We start from the raw sequence: 23,649 nt of genomic DNA on the forward strand, positions 1-23,649 counted from the left end.
CCAGTTAGAGCCTCAGTATTCTAGGCCCCTTTTCCAATAACTAAATAGACTAGCAATTTTGACAGTGGGAGGGTGATCCTAGCAGTTCAGAGGTCAAGTGGTAAGACAACTGTTCTATTTAAGCTGTACAGTTTCAGCTCCTGCTGACATGCCCACTTGGAGGGTTCCCAAATGAAAACAAAGTACTGGAAAAACTCAGTAGGCCTGGCAGCACTTGTGGAGAGAGAAACGGAGTTAACGTTTCAAGTCCAATATTGCCCCTTTTCGAAACGGAGGTTCCCAAGCTTTGGCTCAGGTAAACCAAACCTAATTTCAGGAAAACAAGCGTCCCTCTATGGAGAAGGGACTCCACATCTTGTAAACAAATGATACATTTAGATTTCCCAGCAGTGTGAAGATCAATCCCCGCAACAGGTTTCCCCAGGTGCATCATACATAACAGACTGTGGTGTGGGGGTGCAAGGGGAGGGGGAGAAGAGAAGGAACAAATAATAAGAGACCTAGTTAGGGTCAGCTATTCCGTTTTAGTTGTGACAAGTTGACCACCAATTTTAGTTTAGTTTTACAACCTCTATTATTGCTAATAGAGAAACAATCCACAGATCCAGGTAATAATTGTTTAATGAATTACTGAACCACAGCAAGAATTAACACGTGGCAACGAGCCATACATATACCAAGTATAGGTATAGTGTTCAAAATCACTATGTTGGCACTTCAGTTTGTAGTACACAGAACTCTCCAGATGGCAACTGTAGTTAGTTTATAGTAAAACAAACTTGCAAACTACATTTCACGAAGAATGATAATCCTAGTTTCATGTCACTGGAGAAAAGTGCCTTTAAATTGGTGAATATGCCTCAAGCAGATGTTTTTTTTAACCACTTGCATAGTTCTAATTTACAAGGTCACTTGCATAAACATTAAGCTCTAAGTACTGACACACTGCAAAGAAAATTACTGAGAAAAGGAACACTTAGTTAAATGTCTACTTTTACACTGATACAATTTTGAAAAAAGTTACAATTTAAACAGAACAAAGAAAATATCTTCCACTTATTAGGTGCAAGGAGGACACTAAAGATCTAGGTTTCTCTCACTATTTGGAAACGGCCCGTGTAAGTTGACTACAAGTGTTAATTCAAAATCCTCTTCAAACTTTAGTTGGATCTTCATGCATGGGACATGGTGGAAAAGCAGAGTTTCAAGGTGTAAGGATATGGGCCATCTAAAAACAAAATTGTTTGAGTTTCATTAAAATGTTGGCTTCCAAACAAAACTTTATGAAGTACATTAAACATTGAAAAACAAACTAAAATATACATTTTAACAATACTACAAAGTACAAGTTGTTACTATCTGTAGAATCCCTTGCCATTAATTCATAAATTGGAATTTGAAAACATTTGCTATTTGTTCATTCCAATTTTAATGTTAAAAAAGGCTTCTCGTTGCATACATTGGCACATTATCTAAATTGAGATATCACTTGCTAGCTCAAATATTATTTACAGTTTACAATTATATTCTTTGGCCACATATAACCTACTGTAATCAAGTGTGGGCATATCACAAATCAAAAACCCATTCTATTCTTCTATTAGGAAAGAAGGCTTTACGAAATTGAGCAGGCACAAGCTATTTTGACAACAATAATCCATTATTTATTTGCTGTAAGATGCTGAAAATGAAGACTTTGAAAGATGTACATCTTTTACAAAATGCTCAAGTTTCAATTTCATTCCAATCAACTGCCACCTTTGTTCAACAAAATGTTTCAATTGAATTCTGCCATTCACAACTAACCTACCAGAAATTCCTGTAATGTACAATTGCTCAATCCAAAAACTGCTTTAGCACATGAATAAAGACTCGCTGACCCAGATGTGTGGAATTCAATACTCCTGGATGTACAAACTGCTCAACAAAATTTTTGTTCACCTAAAGTGAAAAAATTTCTCCTTGATAGATATAGTTAGTGATAACATAGCAGCAAATATCTGATCATTGGTCTCTATTATTATTCACTTTTTTTAATGCTCAAGTACTGCTCTCAATACTCATCCTTCTTGTTCTCCTTTTTGAGTCTGCTCTTTCCCACTGAAAATTAGTTAATTACCATACAAAGATTTACGCATTATCTCAGCGTGTAACATGAGGATTCAGCTTTCTGACTGTTTCCTATCGATACATCATGACTCTCATATTTTGGACTCCTTTTGCTCCCTCGAGGGGAGTCAATCTTCAAACTAATACTTACCACCTCCCTCTCCCAAATAAACATACAACAATCCATAAGTATTGATGTAATTGAATCTCACATTTATTGTAAATGCTGTGATCATGATAATCTGTATTGTTTGTAAATTGTGGGGAAATAAACATCAAATATTTGAATATGGACTTGTACAAGAAACTTTAGTTGGCTATTCTTGCTGTTCATCTCAATTCAGAAGAAATATCTGAACTGCACTGACAGCTGGGAGAACAAACCAATTCACCATACCACGACCAGCTTCAGATTCCAAACAAAAACAGAAAACACTAGAAAATGCTCAGCAGGTCTGGCAACATCTGTGGATAGAGAAACAAAATTAATGTTTCCTGTTCTAACAAAGGGTCACCGAGCTGAAATGTTAACTTTGTTTCTCTGCCACAGATGCTGCCAGACTTCCAACATTATTCGGTTTTCAGGTTTCAAACATCTGCAATATTGACCTGTTGTTTTAGATCTCAATCGTGCCATCAGGACACAAATGAGCATGGTTTAAGTGCTTCCTCCCCCTCCCCCAAAGATTAAGGATCAAAGTAGACCACTCTTCTATCTATCCTGAGCATCTGAATCACAGAATCATAGAATTGTTACAGCGCAGAAGAGGCCTTTTGGCCCATCATGCCTGCACTGGCTGACAGGGTAAATTTCTCACTCTGCTCTCATTCTCAACTTGTGGATTGCAGTCCTCATAGCAGCTGTGCAGCCTTTTCCCCAAATTTCCCACATCAACCACTATGGCTCAAAGGGTTTCACCAATTAATTTCATACTGGGGCCCTCAAGTAACTAAATTGAGACTGTTTAAATTCAGCATACAAATTGACAATCCCAGGGTCCAGAGGCGAAGACAATCCTTACCTGTCAAAACAATCTGAACCTTTTAAGCTTCGACAATCTCATTTATCATGGAACACTTACTTGTGTTTTTCATCTGGTAGTGATTCAGGACAGTCAGTGCTTCCACAGCATCGCTTTTAGTTTCCCACTCCAACAAGCCGGATAAACTCCTGTCGGCTAGAAAGACAGATGATTGAAAGTCATCTTGCAAGCAGACTATCATAGCTTACTAAGCATCCAATTAAAGCAAAACTGGAAAGCAATTTTAACCTGGCATCAACGCTATCTGGTCAGTAGTGACTGTTCACATGCAGTCAAGCTTTGTCATGCAGTGTAAAAATGGCTGCAAGCCCATCCTCACATCTTGTCTATTGTCAAACTAACCTCTCTGCAGACGAATAAAGGAGGGCTGGAAACATTTCAGAGAATCCAGAAATTCCAGACTTTAAATACAGCTATCAATTCAGGGTACAGATTTTAAAATCTTAGTCTAGTGTTCCACCTACGAAACCCCTCTCCAATCATACATCCACAACTTGCACCCCTCCGCTCTTCTAGATTTATGTGTGTGTTCTCCTTCCATCTCTTTCAGCTAATACTCCTAGCATTTAAGCTCCGTTTCCATAGCCCAACAGCTTGCACATCCTCAGGAACCTGCTTTCCTTTGGCTATAATTATCTTTCCAAAGCTCCACCTCCTAAACTTTTGTTCAGTGTCCATCGCTGTGTCAGCTGCCTCATTATATTGAAGGTATGAGACATGTAAATGGTTATCAAATTGAAGGTGATGTACAGTTGAAACTAGATTCAAAATTACTCTGAATTACCTTGAGTGGCCGAATGGCCTACTCCTCTTATTTTTTATGTTATGAATGGAAACCTTACTAAACATATGTCAATAATGACAATGCTCAAAGCTGATCTATAGTTAAAAAGCAAAGCATGGTTAATTCTCAAAACATTAAGATATTTATCACAAGTAAATTACATTTTTACAAACTAGCAGAGGATTAAAAATAAAGCATTACCCAATCATTTATAATTGGGCAGTTCTCAATTCTCCACTTTCACAATTGTATTACTTACATTTCCCAGTAAATGTCTTGAAAGTTCTAAAAGGTTTCAGTTCACAATCCTCGCAAACCTAGGCAAGATAGAGTTGCAAGACAGCAGGAAATATTATAACAGTGAGATCATCATCACCTCAGTGCACCACAATTACCAGTGTAGCATTCCTAATGAATGCATAATTGTGAACTCCGCAATTATGTTTTTAAGAGTGCGCACCTTTCCATCCCCCCTTTCCCAAAAGGAAAGAAAACATCTTCAAACAATGGAAGTTCCTAAAATTCCTAAAGGGAAATAATCTGCTTTGGGCCTCCAGACTAGACTTCATGTTCTCCCTTTCACATTCCATTCTAGTCAAACCCCAAAATATCCAGAAACTCCATTGCCAGCATTCTATCCAGTGAACAGCGAGGAGTCTGTTACTAATACTCAGCAGAATTAGGATACAGTATTGGCTAGCAATTTCGTTGTTGAGTTCAAATCCCATTATAGCCAAATTGTGGAATTTAATTCAACAAAACTGCTAATGTGTGACAGGGCAACCATTGGTCAATTGCAGGCAACCCTGCAGAAACCCAACATCTAGGGACTGTGTCCAAGTTAGGAGGAAAACTCCAAAGGCTGGTAAGGCAACAGCCTCACAATGATCCTCACAGAATCTCATCCAGCCTCTTAAGGCTCCATCAACATCCCATGGGACCCATCCCATTGGGAGGAAAGATCCAGAGAGGTAGGATCACTCCTTCCTTTCCCCATAGCCATGCAAATTTTCTCCAGTGTTAATCCAATTTTGTTTTGAAAGCCAACTGAATCTGCCTCCACCAAACTCTCAGGCAGTGTATTCCTACTTGCTATACAAGAAACTTTTCCCTCATGTCACCTTTGGTTCTTTGCCAATCACCTAAACTGGTGTCCTCTGGTTCTCGATCATTAACAATTTATCTCCATCTACTCTGCCCAGACCCTTCATGATTTTCAACATCTCTATCAAATCTTCTCTCCTGAGGAAAACAACCTCCAGCTTCTCCAATCTGTCCACATAGTTGAAGTCTCATCTCCGGAGCCATTTTTGCCTTCACATCCTTCCTAAAATATGTTCAGAATTTATGAAGCACTCCAGCTGAGGCAAACCAGTATTCTATGTACAGGTTCACCAAACCTCCTCACTTTTGCATGCTATGTCACCACTTATACAGCTCAGATCACATATGCCTTTTTAATCATTTCTTCAACCTGCCCTGCCACCTTCAATGATTTGTGCACACTCTCAAGTCTCTCTTGTTCCTACATCCCTTTTAGAATTGTGTCCTTTATTTTATATTGCCTCTTGCCTTTCCTCATTCTTCCTACTAAAACGTAGCACTTCACAGACTCCATGTCTAACAAGAAAATGCCTGCTGACCATCGCTACTGGCTCGCTTCAAGTGACAAAACCAATACTCAATGGTGACTGCTATTTACAGAATGCACTGACCAAAGGCACAGAACTTACTCTGGGTGGGGGCAGGAACACCAAATGGCCAAGGGTTGCTTAATATCATCGAACAAGATAGCTGAATCCTGGTTGATATACTTGCAGATTGGACTGCGAGGGAACCAATATGAGGAAGTAATTTGTTTGAACTGAGCACTTAGCGACCACAGATATGATAACATTGGCATGAATGACCACGATATAATCTTTAAACACAAGACAGTGATATCTTTCTCCATTGTGTTGTGTGGTACAATTGCCATGCAAAGTAGGACAAATAAAGATACGCAGTTTTGGATTGTTGCATGGCGCTAAGAGTCACCAACGAGAGACTTGTATATCATTGCAATCTATTACCTCATAGGCAAACAGATACCTCACCTCTTCTATCATCAACAAAGCAAGCCAAGAGCCCAACCCACATTTATCAGGATGTGTAGGTGGTCATGCTAGGAGCTGTACCATAGAGCAATGTTCCCTCTAATTTTTGTGTGCGCACACGCAGGTGGTTTAGTGCACGGCCACACACAAAAGGCAATAATTTATGTACAGCCTCCATGAGCTCTTTAAGGTTGCTGTGCAACTCCACAGCTTAGGGGGAAAATGTTGCCTAGTAACGCTTTAAAAAAAACGAAGTTACAGATTGCAGTGGTATTCACGTTTCTTTCTGATGGCGCTTAGCCATGTCTTCGACATCAATATTCTGGGTGGGACAGAGTCACCACCAATCAGAAATTTGACTGGGCCAGCCACATCAACATAATGGCTACAAGAGTAGGGCAAAAGTCAGATACTCTAATGAATTGCTCCCCCTTCTACAAACGTTCAAGTCAGGACTGTGGCAGAGCACTCAATACTAGCCTGGATAGGTGCACCTGCAACAATAAAAAACAGCTTGCTTGGTTAGTCCCCCTTGCACTCTCTTCATCACTAGCACTTTGGTTGCAATGTGTGTGAACCACAGGATACAGTGCAGCAACACTCCAGCCTTAACTTCTAACTAGGAATAGTGGAACTCTTCTACTACTCCATTAGCATCATAAATCTTACCTCTTGAAATATTTCCTCTGTTACACAAGGTGGAGCATTGAAGAAATGGAGTACATTGGAAGGAGGCTGGATCCTGTTTTTGGCTGCCTGCCCAGGATTAGTGAAGCGGTTATTCCTCGAGTTGGTGAACTCCTTGTAGCTATCAGTACCATCCACCAACTCATACGACTGACTTGGCACAATCGATGCCTGCTTAGAGACACTGTAGTGGCAAAGTAGTTTAGAATACTGCAGCTGTGCACAGCACAAAAATTGAAACTGCAAATTCTTCTCTATAATTGTGCAAAAATCTTTTAAAAAGGGCTTACCACAAGTTAAGTTTCTTTCCAAACATCTCTACGCTGTTTAGATGGGTGATAGCTCGCTCCACAGAGAATTCATCACCCATTTCCACCATGGCAGCATCAGGCATGCTCTTCATGAACTTGACCTAAGAATAATAAAAAATAGTTTATAGAACGAATACTCGTTTTTTTAAAAAGGGGAGCACCTCCTGAAGCAAAGAATCGTACCAAATCAAGTTACACAGTATTAATCGCAAAAATTAATTTTCTTCTTGCTGTGCTCTTTTCCCTGACTTGGGTGGCTAATTAATTTTCAAAAACATGGTTCCAATATTCTCCAGCCGTTGGAAGGTACGACTCAAGGTTTAAAATGAGATTTGCGCAGGTCCAAATGGAAACCTAGGCTCTCCTTTATATCATAATCACTGGAAAATCAACCACTGCTTTCTGACTGTAGAGCACAGAACTCACTTTTAAAAAGTCAATTCAGGCAAGTTTCAAATTGAGGAGATGCAAGTAGGCCTTATCAACCAAGATCAAGCAGAAACGGGTCAAGTCTTACCTTTTCAATATTGCCATAGAGGCAGAGAAGATTGAAGATTTTTTCACAATTCATTTTGTGCGGATTAAGTCCATAAATCATTATAACCTTGCCTTGGGGCACAAACTCAAAGTCAGGAGCTGAGTAAAGGTGCATGGGTCTGCTGTTGGAAGAGCGAGCATCCATTCTGTGTGTCAATGCCAATGGGTTGGCTTGAAAGCCTGTTCAAAGATTATTAAGTTACCTTATGTCCAATATATAAACCATTTATGCACAGATGTAGTATCAGAAATAAAAAATTTTAAACAGTGCAGCAGTTTTAATTCACCACAAATGTCAATCATGAAGTGTTTGCATCCCTCTCCCTTCCATTATCTGATTAACTATTTTTGTTCCTTTTAACCTCCAAATGTGCCAACCTACATATAAACAACAACTACACATCTGCACATCTAACTGCTCAAGCTTTCCCACCCCAGGGCCTTAGCATGATGGGTTGATGGGAAAAAAATCACGGTGTCAAAGCTTTCTAATCGCACTCATCAGGACTGACACAAGAATACAAAATTTCAAGCAGAACAACAATTTGATGAGTGCAATATGAAAACCTTCAATAGCATGTCTCTTCTTCAGCAAAACTCAAGTTCTGTACTACCAAGCAACTATATGAAGGAATGTCTTATCGCCGTCAATATTCCTTTCCTTCCATTTCTGTATATGCAACCATCATTACATAACTAGGAGCAGGAGTAGGCAATTCAGCCCCTCTAGCCTGCCCCGCCATTCGTTACAATCACAGCTGATCTCATTTCAGCCTCAACTCCAATTCCCCGCCCTCTCCCCATAACCTTTCAACCCATTACTAATTAAAAATCTGTCTATCTCCTCAAATTTATTCAGCGTCCCGGCATCCACTGCACTCTGAGGTAGTGAATTCCACAGATTCACGACCCTTTGAGAAAAGTAATCCCTCCTGACCTGTGATTTAAATCTACCACCCCTTTGCCTTAAACTATGCCCCTCGTTCTAGAATGCCCCACAAGGGGAGACATCCACTCCACGCCTACTTTGTCGAACCCCTTTAGCATCTTGTATACCTCAATTAGATTTCCTCTCATTCTTCTAAACTCTAGGGAGTTTAGGCCTAAACTGCTCAATCTCTCCTCATAAGACAAGCCCCGCATCTCTGGAATCAATCCAGTGTACCTCCTCTGAACCACCTCCAGTGCAACTATATCCTTCCTCAAGTAAGGGGACCAAAACTGTGCACAGTACTCCAGGTGCGGTCTCACCAATGCCTTGTACAGTTGCAACAACACTTCCCTATTTCTATACTCTATTCCTTTAGCAATAAATGCCAAAATTCCATTTGCCTTCCTTATTACCTGCTGTACCTGCATTCTAGCTTTCAGCAATCATGCACGAGGACACCCAGATCCCTCTGCACTGAAGCATTCTGATGTTTCTCTCTATTTCAATAATAAGTCGCCTTTTTATTCTTCCGACCAAAATGGATGACCTCACACTTATCCATGTTAAGCTCCATCTGCCAAATTTTGGCCCATTTACCTAACCTGTCCATATCCATTTGTAAATTTCTTATTTCTTCATTGCAATTTACTTTCCCATCTATTTTGGTGTCATCTGCAAATTTAGCTATAGTACCTTCTATCCCTGAATCCAAATCATTAATACAGACTGTAAATAGTTGGGGCCCAAGGACCGAACCCTGTGGCACCCCACTAGTTACAGCTTGCCATCCAGAAAAAGACCCATTTATCCCGACTCTCTGCTTTCTGTTGGTTAGCCAATCCTCTATCCAAGCTAATATATTACTCCTAACTCAGAGAGATCTTATCTTGTGTATTAATATTTTGTGCGGCACCTTATTAAAGGCCTTCTGGAAGTCCAGATATACTACATCTACAGGATCCTCATTATCCACTTTGCTTGTCACATCTTCAAAGAACTCGAGCAAATTAGTCAAACACGATTTACTCTTCATAAAACCATGCTGACTCTGATGGATTGCATTTTGACTTTCCAAATGCCCCATTACTACTTCCTTCATAACGGATTCCAACAACTTCCCAACGACAGGCGTTAAACTAACTGGTCTATAGTTTCCTACTTTCTACCTCCCACTCCCCACCCTCCCTTTTTTTGAATAAGGGTGTTATATTAGCATTTTTCCAATCCACTGGAACCTTTCCAGAATCCAGGGAATTTTGGAATATTATAGCCAATGCATCCACTATCTCCACAGCCATTTCCTTTAAGACCCTGGGATGTAGGCCATCAGGTCCTGGGGACTTGCCACTCTTTAATCCCAATAGTTTGCTCTGTACTTTTTCTCTAGTGATGGTCATTGTTCTAAGTTCCTCCTCTATATCCTCTGCACTACCTGTTAGTATTGGGGTGGTACTAGTGTCCTCCATTGTGAAAACTGAGGCAAAATATTGATTAAGCGTCTGTCATTTCTGCATTTCCCCCTAACTCCCCAGTCTCATCCTCCAAGGGGGCAACATTCACTTTAGCTACTCTTTCCTTTTATATACTTGTAGAAGCTTTTGCTATCAGTTTTGCACTAGTTTTCTTTCATAATTTACCTTTGCTCTTTTTATTATTTTTTTAGTAACCCTTTGTTGATCTTTAAAAGTTTCCCAATCTTCCAGCCTGCCAATGACCTTTGCAATTTGATAGGCCTTAGTTTTTGCCTTTATGTTATCTTTAACTTCCTTGCTTAGCCATGGATGCTTTCCCACCCCCCCCGCCCCTCCTATCATCTTTCTACTCATATATTTTACTTGGGAGGAATTGAATACCTCCTTAAATATCTGCCACTGTTCATCAACTGTCCTACCTTGTAGTCTTCCTGCCCAGTCCACTGGGGCCAAATATGCCCTCATGTCTATGTAGTTACCTTTGTTTAATTCCAGAACACTAGTGTGGGGCTCAAGTTTCTCGCTTTCAAGCTGAACTTGAAATTCTGGCACGCTATGATCACACTTCCTTAGGAGGATCCTTTATTATGAGATCATTAATTAATCCCATCTCATTATATAAAACCAAATCCAGAATAGCCTGCTCCCTGGTTGGTTCCACAACATATTGCTCCAATAAACACTCTCTAATACGCTCTATGAACTCTCCCTCAAGACTACCCTTGCCAATATGATTAGTCCAGTCTATATGCATATTAAAATCACCCATGAATATTGCCGTGCTTTTCTTACATGCTCCCAGTATTACCTGGTTTATACTGTGCCCTACTGCTAAACTACTGTTTGGGGACCTAGATTACTCCCGCCAGGGACTTCTTTCCCTTGCTATTTCTTATTTCTACCCAGACTGACTCTATGTCTTGCTCTCCAGTGCCCATATCATTCCTCACCAAAGCACTGATCTCTTCCTTTACTCACAAAGCTACACCACCTCCTTTTCTTTCCTGCCTATCCTTCTGAAACACTGAGTACCCTTGGATATTCAACTCCCAAACCTGTTCTCCCTGTAACCGCGTCTCAGTAAATTGCCCCAAATCATACCTATTTATCTCTATTTGCGCTGTTAACTCATTAGTTTTATTCCGAATGTTACGTGCATTCCGATACAAAGCCTTTAAGTTTGCCCTATTGTCAATTTTCCCTACGCTTTTATGATCCTTTGGTGCAATATGGCGTTCACACAGTCCATTCCTTTCACCTTTTGATAGCAATCAGCCTCGTCACTAACCTGCACTCTTACCCTCTCCTTAACCTTGATTTTTTATATTTCCATGTAACTGAGCCCCCACTATTTAGTTTAAAGCCCTATTTACGACCGTAGTTATGCGATCCGCCAGGACACTGGTCCCAGCATGATTCAAGTGGAGCCCGTCCAAACGGAATAGCTCCCTCTTTCCCCAGTACTAGTGGCAATGTCCCATGAATTCAAACCCACTTCTCCCACACTAATCTTTGAGCCACGCATTTACCTCTTTAATCTTATTGATCCTGTGCCATTTAGCTCATGGCTCAGGTAGTAATCTGGGAGATTACCACCTTTTTGGTTCTGCTTTTTAATTTAGCCCCTAGCTGCTCGTATTCCCTCAGCAGAACCTCTTTCCTTCTTCTACCTATATCGTTGGTACCTACGTGGACCACGACAACTGGATCTTTCCCCTCCAACTCCAAGTTCTTCTGCAGCCCAGATGAGATATCCTTAACCCTGGCACCAGGCAGGCAACAGAGCCTTCAGGACTCTCGAACCTGGCTACAGAGAACAGTATCTATTCCCCTAACCATACTATCCCCGATTACAACTACATTTCTCTTTTCTCCTCACACTTGAATGGCTCCCTGTACCATGGTGGTATGGTCAGTTTGCTCATCCTTTCTACAGTCCCAGATTACAGATAGTGAGTAAATATTTAAAGGTAACAGCCAACTTAGTTACCAATTGGAGACAAAAATAAGCATCTGTACATGTCCATTCTTACCCCCAAGTGTAGATAAAACCACACAGCAGCACTCCCATACTTACTTAATGGCTTTCATTATTACCAGTGAATTACCAGAGTTAATTAGTGCAAATTACTTTATAACCAAATTACAAAATTAACATGCCTACAGTGGTGGTGGTGGGTGGTGTGTGGAAGAGAGTAAGGGGGGAAAAGAGCACAAGAATATTAAGAGATGATTGAGGGAGGTATATTCTGGATTGCAGTTTTACAATTAAAGCTTTCTGGGGAGATGAGAAGGGCTGTTGGTAAATCTAAAACTGAGTGAAGATTGACTTCTGGTGGACTCCTTCAACTGGCTGAGAAGTTTAACAACTTCCCATTTGATTCCATGGATTTCTATTTTGCTAAACAAGTCTTATGTGGTGCTTTGAATGGCTTTTGAAAGTCTGCATATGCAACATCAATTCTGTTATTTCATCAAAGAATTCAATCAAGACTGCCAAACATGTTTTGCCTTTAATAAATTTGTGCTGACCTTATCTATATTTTTCCAAGTACCAATTAATTTTGACCGGTTAATGCCTCAAAGTTTCCCCGTTAATGTTGTGCTGCTGCCCATGGACTACACCAGGTCCACGCTCCATTTATTGTGCAGCCTCAAGGCCAATGGAAACAGGGGAAGGGGCACCAGTGTGAAGCACTGCAGAAAAGGCATGGTGCACGGGCAGAGCAACTGTATTAGAATCAAGAGTAGTTCAAAAATAGAATAGCAATGAGGCGCAAAATTTAGATGGATTTATAGTGCATGTAACTAAATGGAACCTCAATGAGCTGAGACACAAGTAGCCAGATGAGATGATATTGCAGGTAATTACTGTGACCTAGCTCAAGAAAGACACTTAATATTCCTGGCTACAATGTATTCAGGAAAGATAAGGTATGAGTAGAAGGAAATGGGCAGTATTGATTGAAGATGCTGTTACAGCACTGGAAAGGGATGTTGTATTTGAGGTTTCCAAGACAGGATCTATTTGGTTAGAATGAAAGAAAATAGAGGCACAATTACATGGCTGGGTGTATTGCAGGCCAAATATTGGGAAGGAGTGTCAAGTAAATTTTCAGCCAAATTTCAGAAAGGTCCAAGTAGCATAATGATAATTTTTTTTGGCGGGGGGGGGTTCCATTATCTTGATTTATGTACTGGAAAAGCATAACATGAGCAAAAAAAGGGGGGGGAGGGGGGTGGGTAGCGTGGTCGGCAGAAGATATTTCCGAAATGTTAATTTTTCAACAGTATATGTACAGCCCAATGAGAAAGGAATCAGTGGTGGGAAATGAAGTGAGGCAAATGGAGCTCCAAGGGCAACTAAAGATAGAGATTAAAATAAAACACAGGAAAGATGTTTAAATTTGCAGGTAATATTAAAAAAAAAAAGAACCCCACAAAGTACTTTATAAACTTAAATAGTAAAACAAGTGGATAAAGGGTCAGGCCAATAATAAACAAAAGAGATAGATCTTCTCGGAGGCAGAGGATACGGCTGAGGTACTAAATGGGTACTTGTATCCACCTTCATTTAAAGGAAATGTTAAAAGGGGACGTAATTAGAGAAATTAGAATAAAAATAGATACAGCAGGCTCTTAAAAGGTTGGCAGTCCTCAAAGGTAGATAAAGCACCTGAGCTGGATAGAATGCAGCCTAGGTTGCTGAGGGAAGCAAAGGTGGATGGAAATTTGGCCACAATTTTACAATCCACTTTAGATATGTAGGTACAACCAGAGAACTAGAGCTTTGCAAATGTTACACCACTGCTTAGAAAAACGAGAGGAATAACTGAGCAACTACTAGGCAGCAGCACATCAGCAATGGGGAAGCATTCAGAGTAATTAACAGGGTCAAAATTAATTGGCACTTTGAAAAGTCAGCACAAATTTATTTAAAGGCAATGATGTTTGACCATCTTGGTTGAATTCTTTGATGAAATAACAGAATTGATGTTGCATATGCAGACTCAGAAGCCATTCAAAGCACCACATAAGACTTGTTTTAACAAAATAGAAATCCATGGAATCAAGTGAGAAGTTGTTAAACTTCTTACAGCCAGTTGGAGACCAGAAGTCAATCTTCAGTTTTAGACTTATTCAAAGTGAAAAGTTACCAATGTATAGCTCCTAATTCTACAACCCACCACTATATCAATAAGTGTATCTTTATACTATGAGTATACCAATTAAACAAATAAACTAATAAACAAGTTAATTAGTTGTCAGCCCCCTAAAGGGGCAGTGCACAAATAATTATCCAAATTAGTGCTCCCCACCTGTACACACAATCTTAATTTATACAATTAACAGAAGTGGCTGCATGGATAAAAAAATGGCCAATTTCTTTAACTGGTTCTACTCAAGAGTAAAAAAAATGGCCAAGCGAGAGACAGAGATAAAATGACCTGACTTGGGTACAAAGTGTATAATTTTGCAGATGAGACAAAACTCAATTGTAGTAAACTTGAGGATAGTAGCAGAGCTCAGGAAGACAGACATATGACAGATGGAATTAAATGCAGCATGAATTAATTCATTTTAAGAGGAATGTGGAGTAGCAATATTAACTATCACTGTTTTAAAGAGGGTGCAGGTACAAGGCTGTGAAGGTTGCAGGGTAAATTGAGAAGGCTATTAAAGAGGAATGAGATCCTAAGCTTTGTAGAGGCAGAGTGCAAAAATAAGGAAACCTTTATAAAACATTAGTTAGGTCCCATCTGGAGTATTATGTTCAATTCCAGACATCTTTCAAAACATGTGGTGTCAAGGCTTTAGTTACGTGCAAAGATTTACTAGTCTGACAGCAGGAATGAAAGACTTCAGTTATTTGGAAAGGCTATAGAACTGAGGTTAATATGATGATAGGTGTTCAAAATCATGAAGGATTTGATTTAGAGTAAATAAGGAGAAACTGTTTCTAATGGCAGAAAGGTTGGTAACCAGTGAACATAGATTTAAGATAATTGTCAAAAGAGCAGAGGTGATAAAGAAAATTATCTTACCAGCAAGTTATGATGATCTGGAATGCACTGCCTGAAAGGGCAGTCAAAGCAGATTCAATAACTTTCAAAAAGGAACTGGATAAATATTGGGAAAGATAAAACTTTGTAGAGCTATGGGGAAGAAAGAACAGGGGCAGGGAGTAGGACTAATCGGATAGCTCCTTCAAAGAGCTGGCACCTGCACGATGGGTCTATTAGTATCATTGTGATTCTTTAGACTTTGCAATTACAACGAGGTTCCCTTTTCTGTAGAATTTACAGTAAATATTGCAGGGCAGATTCAGGTTCAGCAATGAAAATATCAATAGCTTCCTCAATGGTATTAAAAATCCAAAGATTTTCCTGCATTTTCTAATAAAGAAAAGAAAATTAAAGAATTGTACTTCTGGTTAAAAGGTTGAGGGGAAAAGGTTTTTAAAAAATAAAGTGAAATAGGTCAACGGTCACAACATTGGGGTTGGAGCGAGCCGCTTAAAAGATTCTACTAGAACTATTAATTACCCCCATATGTTGAAGGGTGATCTCCCAGAAGGGCTGGCTGTCCTTGTCGCCTTCTTTCATCTAGAATCAAGGAAAGGAGAAGAAATTAAGTGGTTTGCCGATGCTTGTGTGATTAAATAAGTACTTAAATTCAGCACCTAGGTTCCCCCTGTGCAGTATTTAAAAACAAAAACAAAACTACACATTTTGCATCAACACATTGTACAGAAATCAAAAAACATTTGCACATTTGGTCAATTTTACAATTGATAAAAATACAATTTTGAAAAAACAGTACCTGTTCTTTGTACCATAAGCTTCAAACAGCAAGATAGAGCAGTTTCAAAACGGCCTTCTTAATAACTTGCAGGAGGATTCAGCAAAAGCGAGATGCTTCGCCCCTGCATTACAGTTTTATAATCAGTAAATACAGGGTTTTAAAGGTGAAATACATCATAAACTTTACACATGGTAAAATCAGGAGAACACTTGGTTGGCCAAATCCAATGGCTTTAAACCATTAAAAATAACCATATTCTATCCAGATATTTGCTTAGGTCACTGGTTAGTGACTTCGCCGCTTAACTGATGCAGCAAGTTAAATGTTAAGTATCCAGAATTGCAGCAGAATATTGAAACTAAAGCCATCAATTTTAATGGTATGGACTTGGTCAACCAATACTGAAGCTTTATCACAAATCCAGAAACAATTTAGTGTAATGCAAAAGATGGAGTAGAATGGTCAGCCAAAACATTTCTACAACTTTTAAGACCCAAAAAACCCTGCCTTTCAAAATTAACAGCATTGTCCTAAAAACACTATTTATCATTTTTTAAAAAACATTTTTAACAGATCAACGTTTCCGCTACATTTTACTGCAAGTTAGGTTAAAAATAGGCCACTGAAAGATCTGTCAAATACGATTATTGTACTCAGTTACATCCCAAATCAATTATTGACACTATTCTACTACCAGCAATGAGTCAGACCAAGGCAGGTATATGTGCAATATTGCCACTCAACTGCAAAAAAGGGTCCACTTCTGATCTGGATAAAGAAACCTTTCTTCCAATATAGAATGCACTTAAGTAGTGAGGTGGTTAAAACTGGGAAGACATTTTTCCTCTCTTTCTCCTTTTCAGGGAGAGTCCAGCACATCTCTGCCGAGGCATCCAAACATGGAAGCCAGTAGAGCAGAGGCTGGTGCTGCTCAAAAGGTCCATATCCCAGAGTGACAGCGTTTGAAAACTACCAAACTGCTATAGTTACTACCAGAACTGCATCTTCATTCAATCTACTGGCTGCAAGTAGATTGCAGGGACCTAAGAGGAGAGAAAGAAAAAATGTGCGCAAGTGAGTGCGTCAGGCAACAAATTTCATCCATTGGGCTTTAAACAGTAATTCCAAGCACCCAGTCAGGTGCTATATAGGCCAAAACCAGAAAGATGCTCCTTTACTCTGCCCAATTTACATAAGAATTTGTGGGCAGTTTATGGGCACGCACCAATTTACACTTTCAGCACCACAATCTATACAACTGTCACAGCAGTTGGTACAGTAACTGCCCCCATCAGTTTCTCCTCCACCCCCTTTACAGCCCGATCCCTAGGCAAGTGAAACTGACTGATGCTTAACCCACTTAAGATCAATTAATATTTTTGGGTTAACTCAGTTCCACCTCATGAAGAGCACCTCCCACTAACTGCACTAGTCATGATAAAACCCTTGCTATTCCCTTAAAAACCTGTGTTATTTTCTAAATTTAGAATTTTCCAACGTTCAGATTGATTTTAATGGAAGTAAAACTTATTAAGAAAGATTTCCATTATGTAAACAATTTAAGGTTGCTTCAACAGGACAACTTTCATATAATGCCTCTAATGACCTTGGGATATCCCAAAAATACGTTACAGCCAATTAACTGTAAAGTCACTTATTTAGAAAACAAGGCAGCAATATCCCACAAACAGCAATGTGGTAATGACAAGATAATCTATTTTTTCAGGATTGAATGAGATCACGAGAACTTCCCTACTGTTAAATAAATGAATATTTGAATACATGCGTGTACATCACTGGACAGGGCGGACAGGATTTCGATTTAACGTCTCTTATCTGAGCGACAGCACCTGTGATAGTGTAGCATTCCTTTGGTGCTGCAGTGAAAGTGTCAGCCTAGATAACGGGCTCAAGTTTCTGCAGTAGGACTTGGGACACCCATTATCTTCTGATTCAGTTGAGGGTGCTACCTACCGAGTCACAAAAACATAACGGCTTCGTAACTTGAACCAAAGTTTAAAAAAAAGAAACACAAGTTCCTGAAACATCTTGTACCACTGATATTTTAGGTCTTAAAAGCATGTAAAGTATGAAGATCATTGGTGCTGTAATTTTTAAAATGACCACACTCCCCGTAGTCATTATCCCATTAAACACACTACAAACATTCTAATTGTTATATGGTGTTGGAGTTAACCATAAAAAGAAACAATTTTCCCCGATAGTCCTTATAGCCCTCCATCCAGTGGGCATTCAATGGTTCCTGGATTTGTCAAAAACCTTAAGTTAATTCAGTCTGAAACTCAACCTCAGAAGTCTCCACAGGATTTTTTAAAAAAACAGCAGTCATTAAGTAGACTTCTTTTCTTCATTTGAAATTTACAAGAGTTGCTTTTTCTTTAATGATTTATTTCACAGCATTTAATGCATTCAAATAGAATTTCATTTCAGTCTTACGATGGCACTTTGCAAACATATCCTCTGTGCACCGATGAATGGGGGGTAAGAAAAGTGTCCTTCCTGATCAAGTTTCCTGAGGATGTGTTTGCATGCAGTCTGGGTGAGCTGAGACTTATTAAGAGTCTGTTCTGTTTCTGAAGGCTGGATTGCTGTCATTTGTATCTGCGGAATGCTGGCATTCGTTGGCGAGGTGCATGAAGTGGTTAGTTTGCCTGGCTTGCCCCTCTTCTCTTTCTGTGGTGTCACTTTCGCTGGTGTACCTGAGAAAATGTCTTGCTCCAGTAGGGAAGGGGGGAAAGATCAATATCCTTTCGGCAGTGAAGATATTAATCTGCAGAAGGTGAATGTAGCTTTGAAGATTTAGTATCTCTGTAACTGAAGTCTTGGTTCTCTCTTTCCCCTTTGAGTGAAATGCTCTTGAGTACTGCGTGCGACTTTGAAAGCTGCGATTTTCTGTGCCGTAGCCTTGTTTGCATGTACAGTTCATGTAGGTGAGCTGCAGCTACAGTGCTATAACAAGTGTTGCAAGTGAACTTCAGAACATCCAGCAGAGGACAGTGCAGTTCAACACAGGCAGCTAAAACTTCTGATTTTTTTTTCCAAACAGATGTTAGACTACCAGCAATTACTGTACAAATATACAAACCATCAAGTATCAAGTGGTTACAACAATTAGAAGAGTACTGTGCATTAATAGTAGGAACCATAAAGAACTATAACTTTGGATCATATCTTCAGCTCCTATATGCAGAATGAGTACTCAAATTTCACTCCTCGATAAAAAGCTGAAGATAGCTAATTTGTTTGGCCTGTTCATTGAAGAGTCATACCTCAAACCTCTCTTTAAAAAAAAAGTTTAAAATCTCTTGATTAGTTCAGGAAACTTTGAAGAATGGAAACCAAGCTAAAGCTGTTTTTTTCCCCCCTTTTAAAAGTTACAGGATTGTAAAACATCTGAGTGCTGCATTACTGAAAAGTTACAAATGCGAATTCCACCCCCCCAAAAAATTAAGAGGCCCCTCATTTTTATACAAGAGTTAGGTGACTCAGTTTAAACCGTAGCACTGCTCTAACAAGCTGCACCACTCAGATCATACATGGGTTGCACCTGGTCTCCCTACGTTTCCTACTCTCTTCTGAAACCAGAAACTCTCACAAGGCTTTGGTCCCACAAGTGAGAATGGCTACTTTCCACATATAAAGACCAGCAATTCTATAGCGTCTTTCGCGACCTCAGGATGTCTCAAAGCTCTTTACAACCAATGAAGTACTTTTTGAAATACAGTCACTGTTGTAATTTAGGAAAAATACCAATGCCTTGTGCAAGTCAATTAATTCAGAAGAAATGTATCTTTCACACTATTAATTGTGTGTAGTTTCCACTGGGAAGCCACAGAATAGCAATTAGGAGAAGGAACCCAGTATAAATTTTCCCCTTTGGGAGCTCAGAACACCAAGGCACATCTGTCACTGCCCTCTGTTTAAAGATCAATTTTCCAGTTTCCATTAGGCAAGGGCAAGAAACACTTTACTGTGAAAGTTTAAAATGCAGATATGAATCCTCAGCTGCTAGTCAAAACAGATAGCAGTTAGTCCATTTTATGTGCGCAAACCAACTAAAAATTAGAATATGGCAATAATGCAGACTAATACACAGCTTTTAGCAGATCCTGATTTTAGCACATTTTCTGTTGCTAAGTTAGAGAAATTTCTGTCACGATTCCAATCCTGCACTCGAGGCAAAACTGACATTTGTTGCTGGAGGTCTAACATGGAACACAGAATTCTTCATGCGCACATAAAATCTAAAAACCTACACAAATAATGAGGGTACACCATACCTCGTGCAGTCAAATCAGGATTAGTGTAGTCCCAGGACTCGCTATCATTCTTGAACACATTCAGTCGAGTAGGCTAGTGAATTGAAAGAACATCTCTTTGTTTTAATATGTGAAAAAATTGAATTGTTATTTAGAAAAGTAACACAATGCTTTAACAGATTACCTTTGCGTACTCTATTTTTAGTGTGCAGCAACCAGAATAAATGTCTGCACCATTCAGAGAAGCCTTAGCCTTTTGGGCACTTTGGACTGAATCAAATGTGCACAATGTTAAGGAGTCAACAGAAATTTAAGTAAGTTAATGTTAATAATTAAACAACAGTCATGCCCAAACCCATTTCTGTCCTGTTAGTAAGAATATATGCTCTCTCTCTCTCATCCCCTTCTATCTTGCATATTTCCCCCTAACCCCTCACTCAAAACTTTCCTTGCTCCCTGAATAAAATACTTGGACTTGAGGATAAAGGAGTGACAATTCAGGACAAAAAAGAAGAAATTCACAATAGTTGGAATTCTCTTCCCCAGTGCACTGCGGATGTTTACTCATTGAGTACATTCAAGGCAGAGATCAATAGATTTTTGGACACTAAAGGAATCAAGGGATATGGGGATAGAGCAGGAAGGTGGAGTCATGGTAGATGATCAGTCATGATCTCTCTGAATGGAGCAGGCTCAAAGAGCTGCATTGCCTACTCATGCTATGGTCTAATAGGCACTTTTCAAAACCTCAGAACATCCCAATGAACTTTACAGCCCATTAAGTACCTTTGAAATGTTGTCACATTGTAATGTAGGAAACTCGGTAGCCAATCTGCATACAGCAAGATCTCACGAACAACTGACCAGGTAAGCTGCTTTAGTGACATTGGTAGAGGGATAGATTTCTGGGCTCCCTTCTCTTCACTGAATAGTGTCAAGGGGTCTTTTACATCCACTTGAGGGGGAAGACAGGGCCTCTGTTTAATATCTCATCCAAACAGTGCAGCCCCCCCTCTCAGTACTGACATGAGGCCAAATTGCATACTTTCTGGATAGAATTAAGATTTCTGGACTAGAATCATAGAATGGTTAAAAACACGCAGAGGTCATTCACCCTGTTGTCTCTGCGCCAGCTCTCTGGAAGGCCAATTCACTTAGTCCTACTCCTCTGTCTTCAAGTAATTATCCAATTCCTTTTTAAAAACCATGATTGAATCTGCCTCCACCATACTCACAGGCAGTATATTTCAGATCTTAACCATTCATTGCATAAAAAGGATTTCCCTCATCTTACTTTTGCTTCTTTTGTCACTTTAAAATCTGTGCAGTCTAGTTTTGAATCCTTCTGTCAATTGCAACAATTTCTCACCAGCTACTCTGTCCAGACCCCTCATGATTTTGAGCACCTCCATCAAAATCTCTCAAGCTCAGGATCCCACACCTTATTAACACTTTCTCAACCTGCACTGCCACCTTCAGCGAATTGTGCATTTATACCCTCAGGTCCCTTAACTTTTGCAACCCCTTGAGAATGGTATCCTTTATATTGCCTCTCCTCATTCTTCCTACAAAATGTATCACTTCACATTAAATTTCATCTGGTACATGTCCACTCACATTTCCTCCTAAAGTCTATCACTATCTTCCTCAGTCTGTAGCACCTGTAAATTTTGAAACTGTGCCCTGCATATTCAAACTTAGGTCATTAATATAAGTCATGAAAAGCAGTGGTCCTAGTACTCCTGGGGAACCCCACTATATATCTTCCCAAAAAAAAACACCATTCGCCCCTACTCTATCCCATCACTCAGCCAACTTCTTATCCATGCTACCAGTGCCCCTTTTATTCCATGGACTTCAAATTTGTTGACAAGCTGTTATGTGGCACTTTATCAAACTGTTTTTTGGAAGTCTACATATACCACATCAACTGCATTACCCACACTAATCCCACCATTAATGCATTTGTGGTCACAAGGTTGGGGCTGATGATTAATACAGGCTCTGAAAATAAATGGTGTGCTGAAGCAGCCACTAGGGGGCACACTACAAGTGGAAGAATCCAAAACCAATCCCCCAGCAAAATAAATTACACTTGTGCCCTATAACTTGATCATCAACTGGAACTGAAAGTCAACTAGAGTTGCACTTGGGGCAATGCATTTCTCCTACTGCAAAAAGATATTCAACCAGAGCCTGTATTCCATTCTTCTTGAATATTACAATACGCAGGACTGGACCACACGCGTTGCAGACAGTGTACAGAACATCCTGAAAGATAAGACAGAGATTGGTTTGGCAGAATTTTACACACACACAAAAAAAAGCAAATAGGATTAAGATGCAACAGGTTTAAAGTGCTGCCTTTTCTATCAGAGTTTGAATTTGGTCCAGACTGCAATTCATTTATTTTTCTCTTGAGCATGATGAAGACTTAAGACAGACATGCTTCAAATAAAAGATACTTCAGTAAGTTAGGTTAAGTTACCAATAGTCAGTCAGTACACCATGCTACGAGTTGCAATGAATTAAAAACAACTCTGAAGTTAGCTTCAACACTTTCAATAAAAGGCAAACCTACCGTTGTGATTGGATAAAGAGGATTCTGAATGGATAAGAACAGAACATTGTTGACATGCTTTGGGTCTTCAGGGCCCCCAGGGCGAGTAATCCTTTGACTGGTAGAGAAATTGAAGAATGCGGGGTGTCCGGCAATATTGACAATCCGCCTTTTAGAGTAAGCAACACACTTCTGGGCACTTCGCAAATCTTGAAACTCCACCAAAGCTTGTCGTTTGTTGGGCAACATCATCACATAGCTGTAATGAGAAGTCCATCAGCTATGAAGCATTGCTTTTAAATTTCCCTTTGGACTAAAAACACCTCCACAACCCAAGAAGCCTATGAGATACAAGACACCTCTTTGATCACCCCAAATATCTCCTAGAGCAGGATGTAAATCAGCACAAGTCAACATTAGCATCTAGCCCAGGGTGGCAGGCTAATCCAGTGATTAGCTCCCCATTACTACCCCTGTCCCACCCAAAGACAAACTGCATACTGACCATAAGGAATATCATTAAATATTCCATAAATATTTGTGGTCATCAGATTTAATTGATAACATGGCAGAATTTGCCCAATTAAATGCAACAGCAAATAACTAGGTTTCCTTTTAAATGTAATTTTCTATATGTAAAAACGTTTGTAATATTACATTCTATAATCATCTTAAAACAGTCTGGAATGGAGCTGTTCAACTTGATGAGCACCTTGAGAACAGATTTGATAGAGGTTTTCAAAGAGTAAATAAGGAGAAATTGTTCCTATTGGCAGAAGGCTCACGAACCAAAAGACACTGATTTAAGGTGAATGGCAAAAGAGAGGCAACATGAGGAAAAACTTATTTTTAAAAAAAGGGAGCAAGTGGTTAAGATCTGGAATGTGCTGCCCAAGAGTGCGATGGAGGCAAATTAAATTATGGCTTTCAAAGGAGAATTGGATAATTACAAAATGGAACATTTGCAGGACTACAGGAAAAAGGGAGTGGGATTACCCGAGTTTCTCCAACAGAAAACTGGCACAGACAAAATG

General features: G+C 39.6%; 1 protein-coding gene across 1 annotated transcript in view; it reads right to left on the bottom strand.

Moving 5' to 3' along the window:
* Window positions 1-603: 603 nt before the first annotated feature.
* LOC144689520 (heterogeneous nuclear ribonucleoprotein L-like) overlaps window positions 604-23,649 on the bottom strand; it is a 40,532-nt gene continuing 17,486 nt past the window's right edge. Inside the window, exons 3-13 of the mRNA XM_078556664.1 lie at window positions 22,637-22,874; window positions 22,241-22,326; window positions 20,240-20,336; window positions 20,077-20,149; window positions 15,517-15,576; window positions 7,548-7,747; window positions 7,010-7,131; window positions 6,702-6,903; window positions 4,196-4,253; window positions 3,192-3,287; window positions 604-1,228 (exon numbers count right to left, since the gene is read on the bottom strand). Of these exons, the coding sequence (XP_078412790.1) occupies window positions 1,173-1,228; window positions 3,192-3,287; window positions 4,196-4,253; window positions 6,702-6,903; window positions 7,010-7,131; window positions 7,548-7,747; window positions 15,517-15,576; window positions 20,077-20,149; window positions 20,240-20,336; window positions 22,241-22,326; window positions 22,637-22,874 (1,288 nt within the window). The 3' untranslated portion in view covers window positions 604-1,172. The remainder of the gene's footprint in view (window positions 1,229-3,191; window positions 3,288-4,195; window positions 4,254-6,701; window positions 6,904-7,009; window positions 7,132-7,547; window positions 7,748-15,516; window positions 15,577-20,076; window positions 20,150-20,239; window positions 20,337-22,240; window positions 22,327-22,636; window positions 22,875-23,649) is intronic.

The sequence above is a fragment of the Cetorhinus maximus genome, chromosome 14, assembly GCF_964194155.1.
Source record: "Cetorhinus maximus chromosome 14, sCetMax3.hap1.1, whole genome shotgun sequence".
Classification (NCBI taxonomy): Eukaryota; Metazoa; Chordata; class Chondrichthyes; order Lamniformes; family Cetorhinidae; genus Cetorhinus; species Cetorhinus maximus.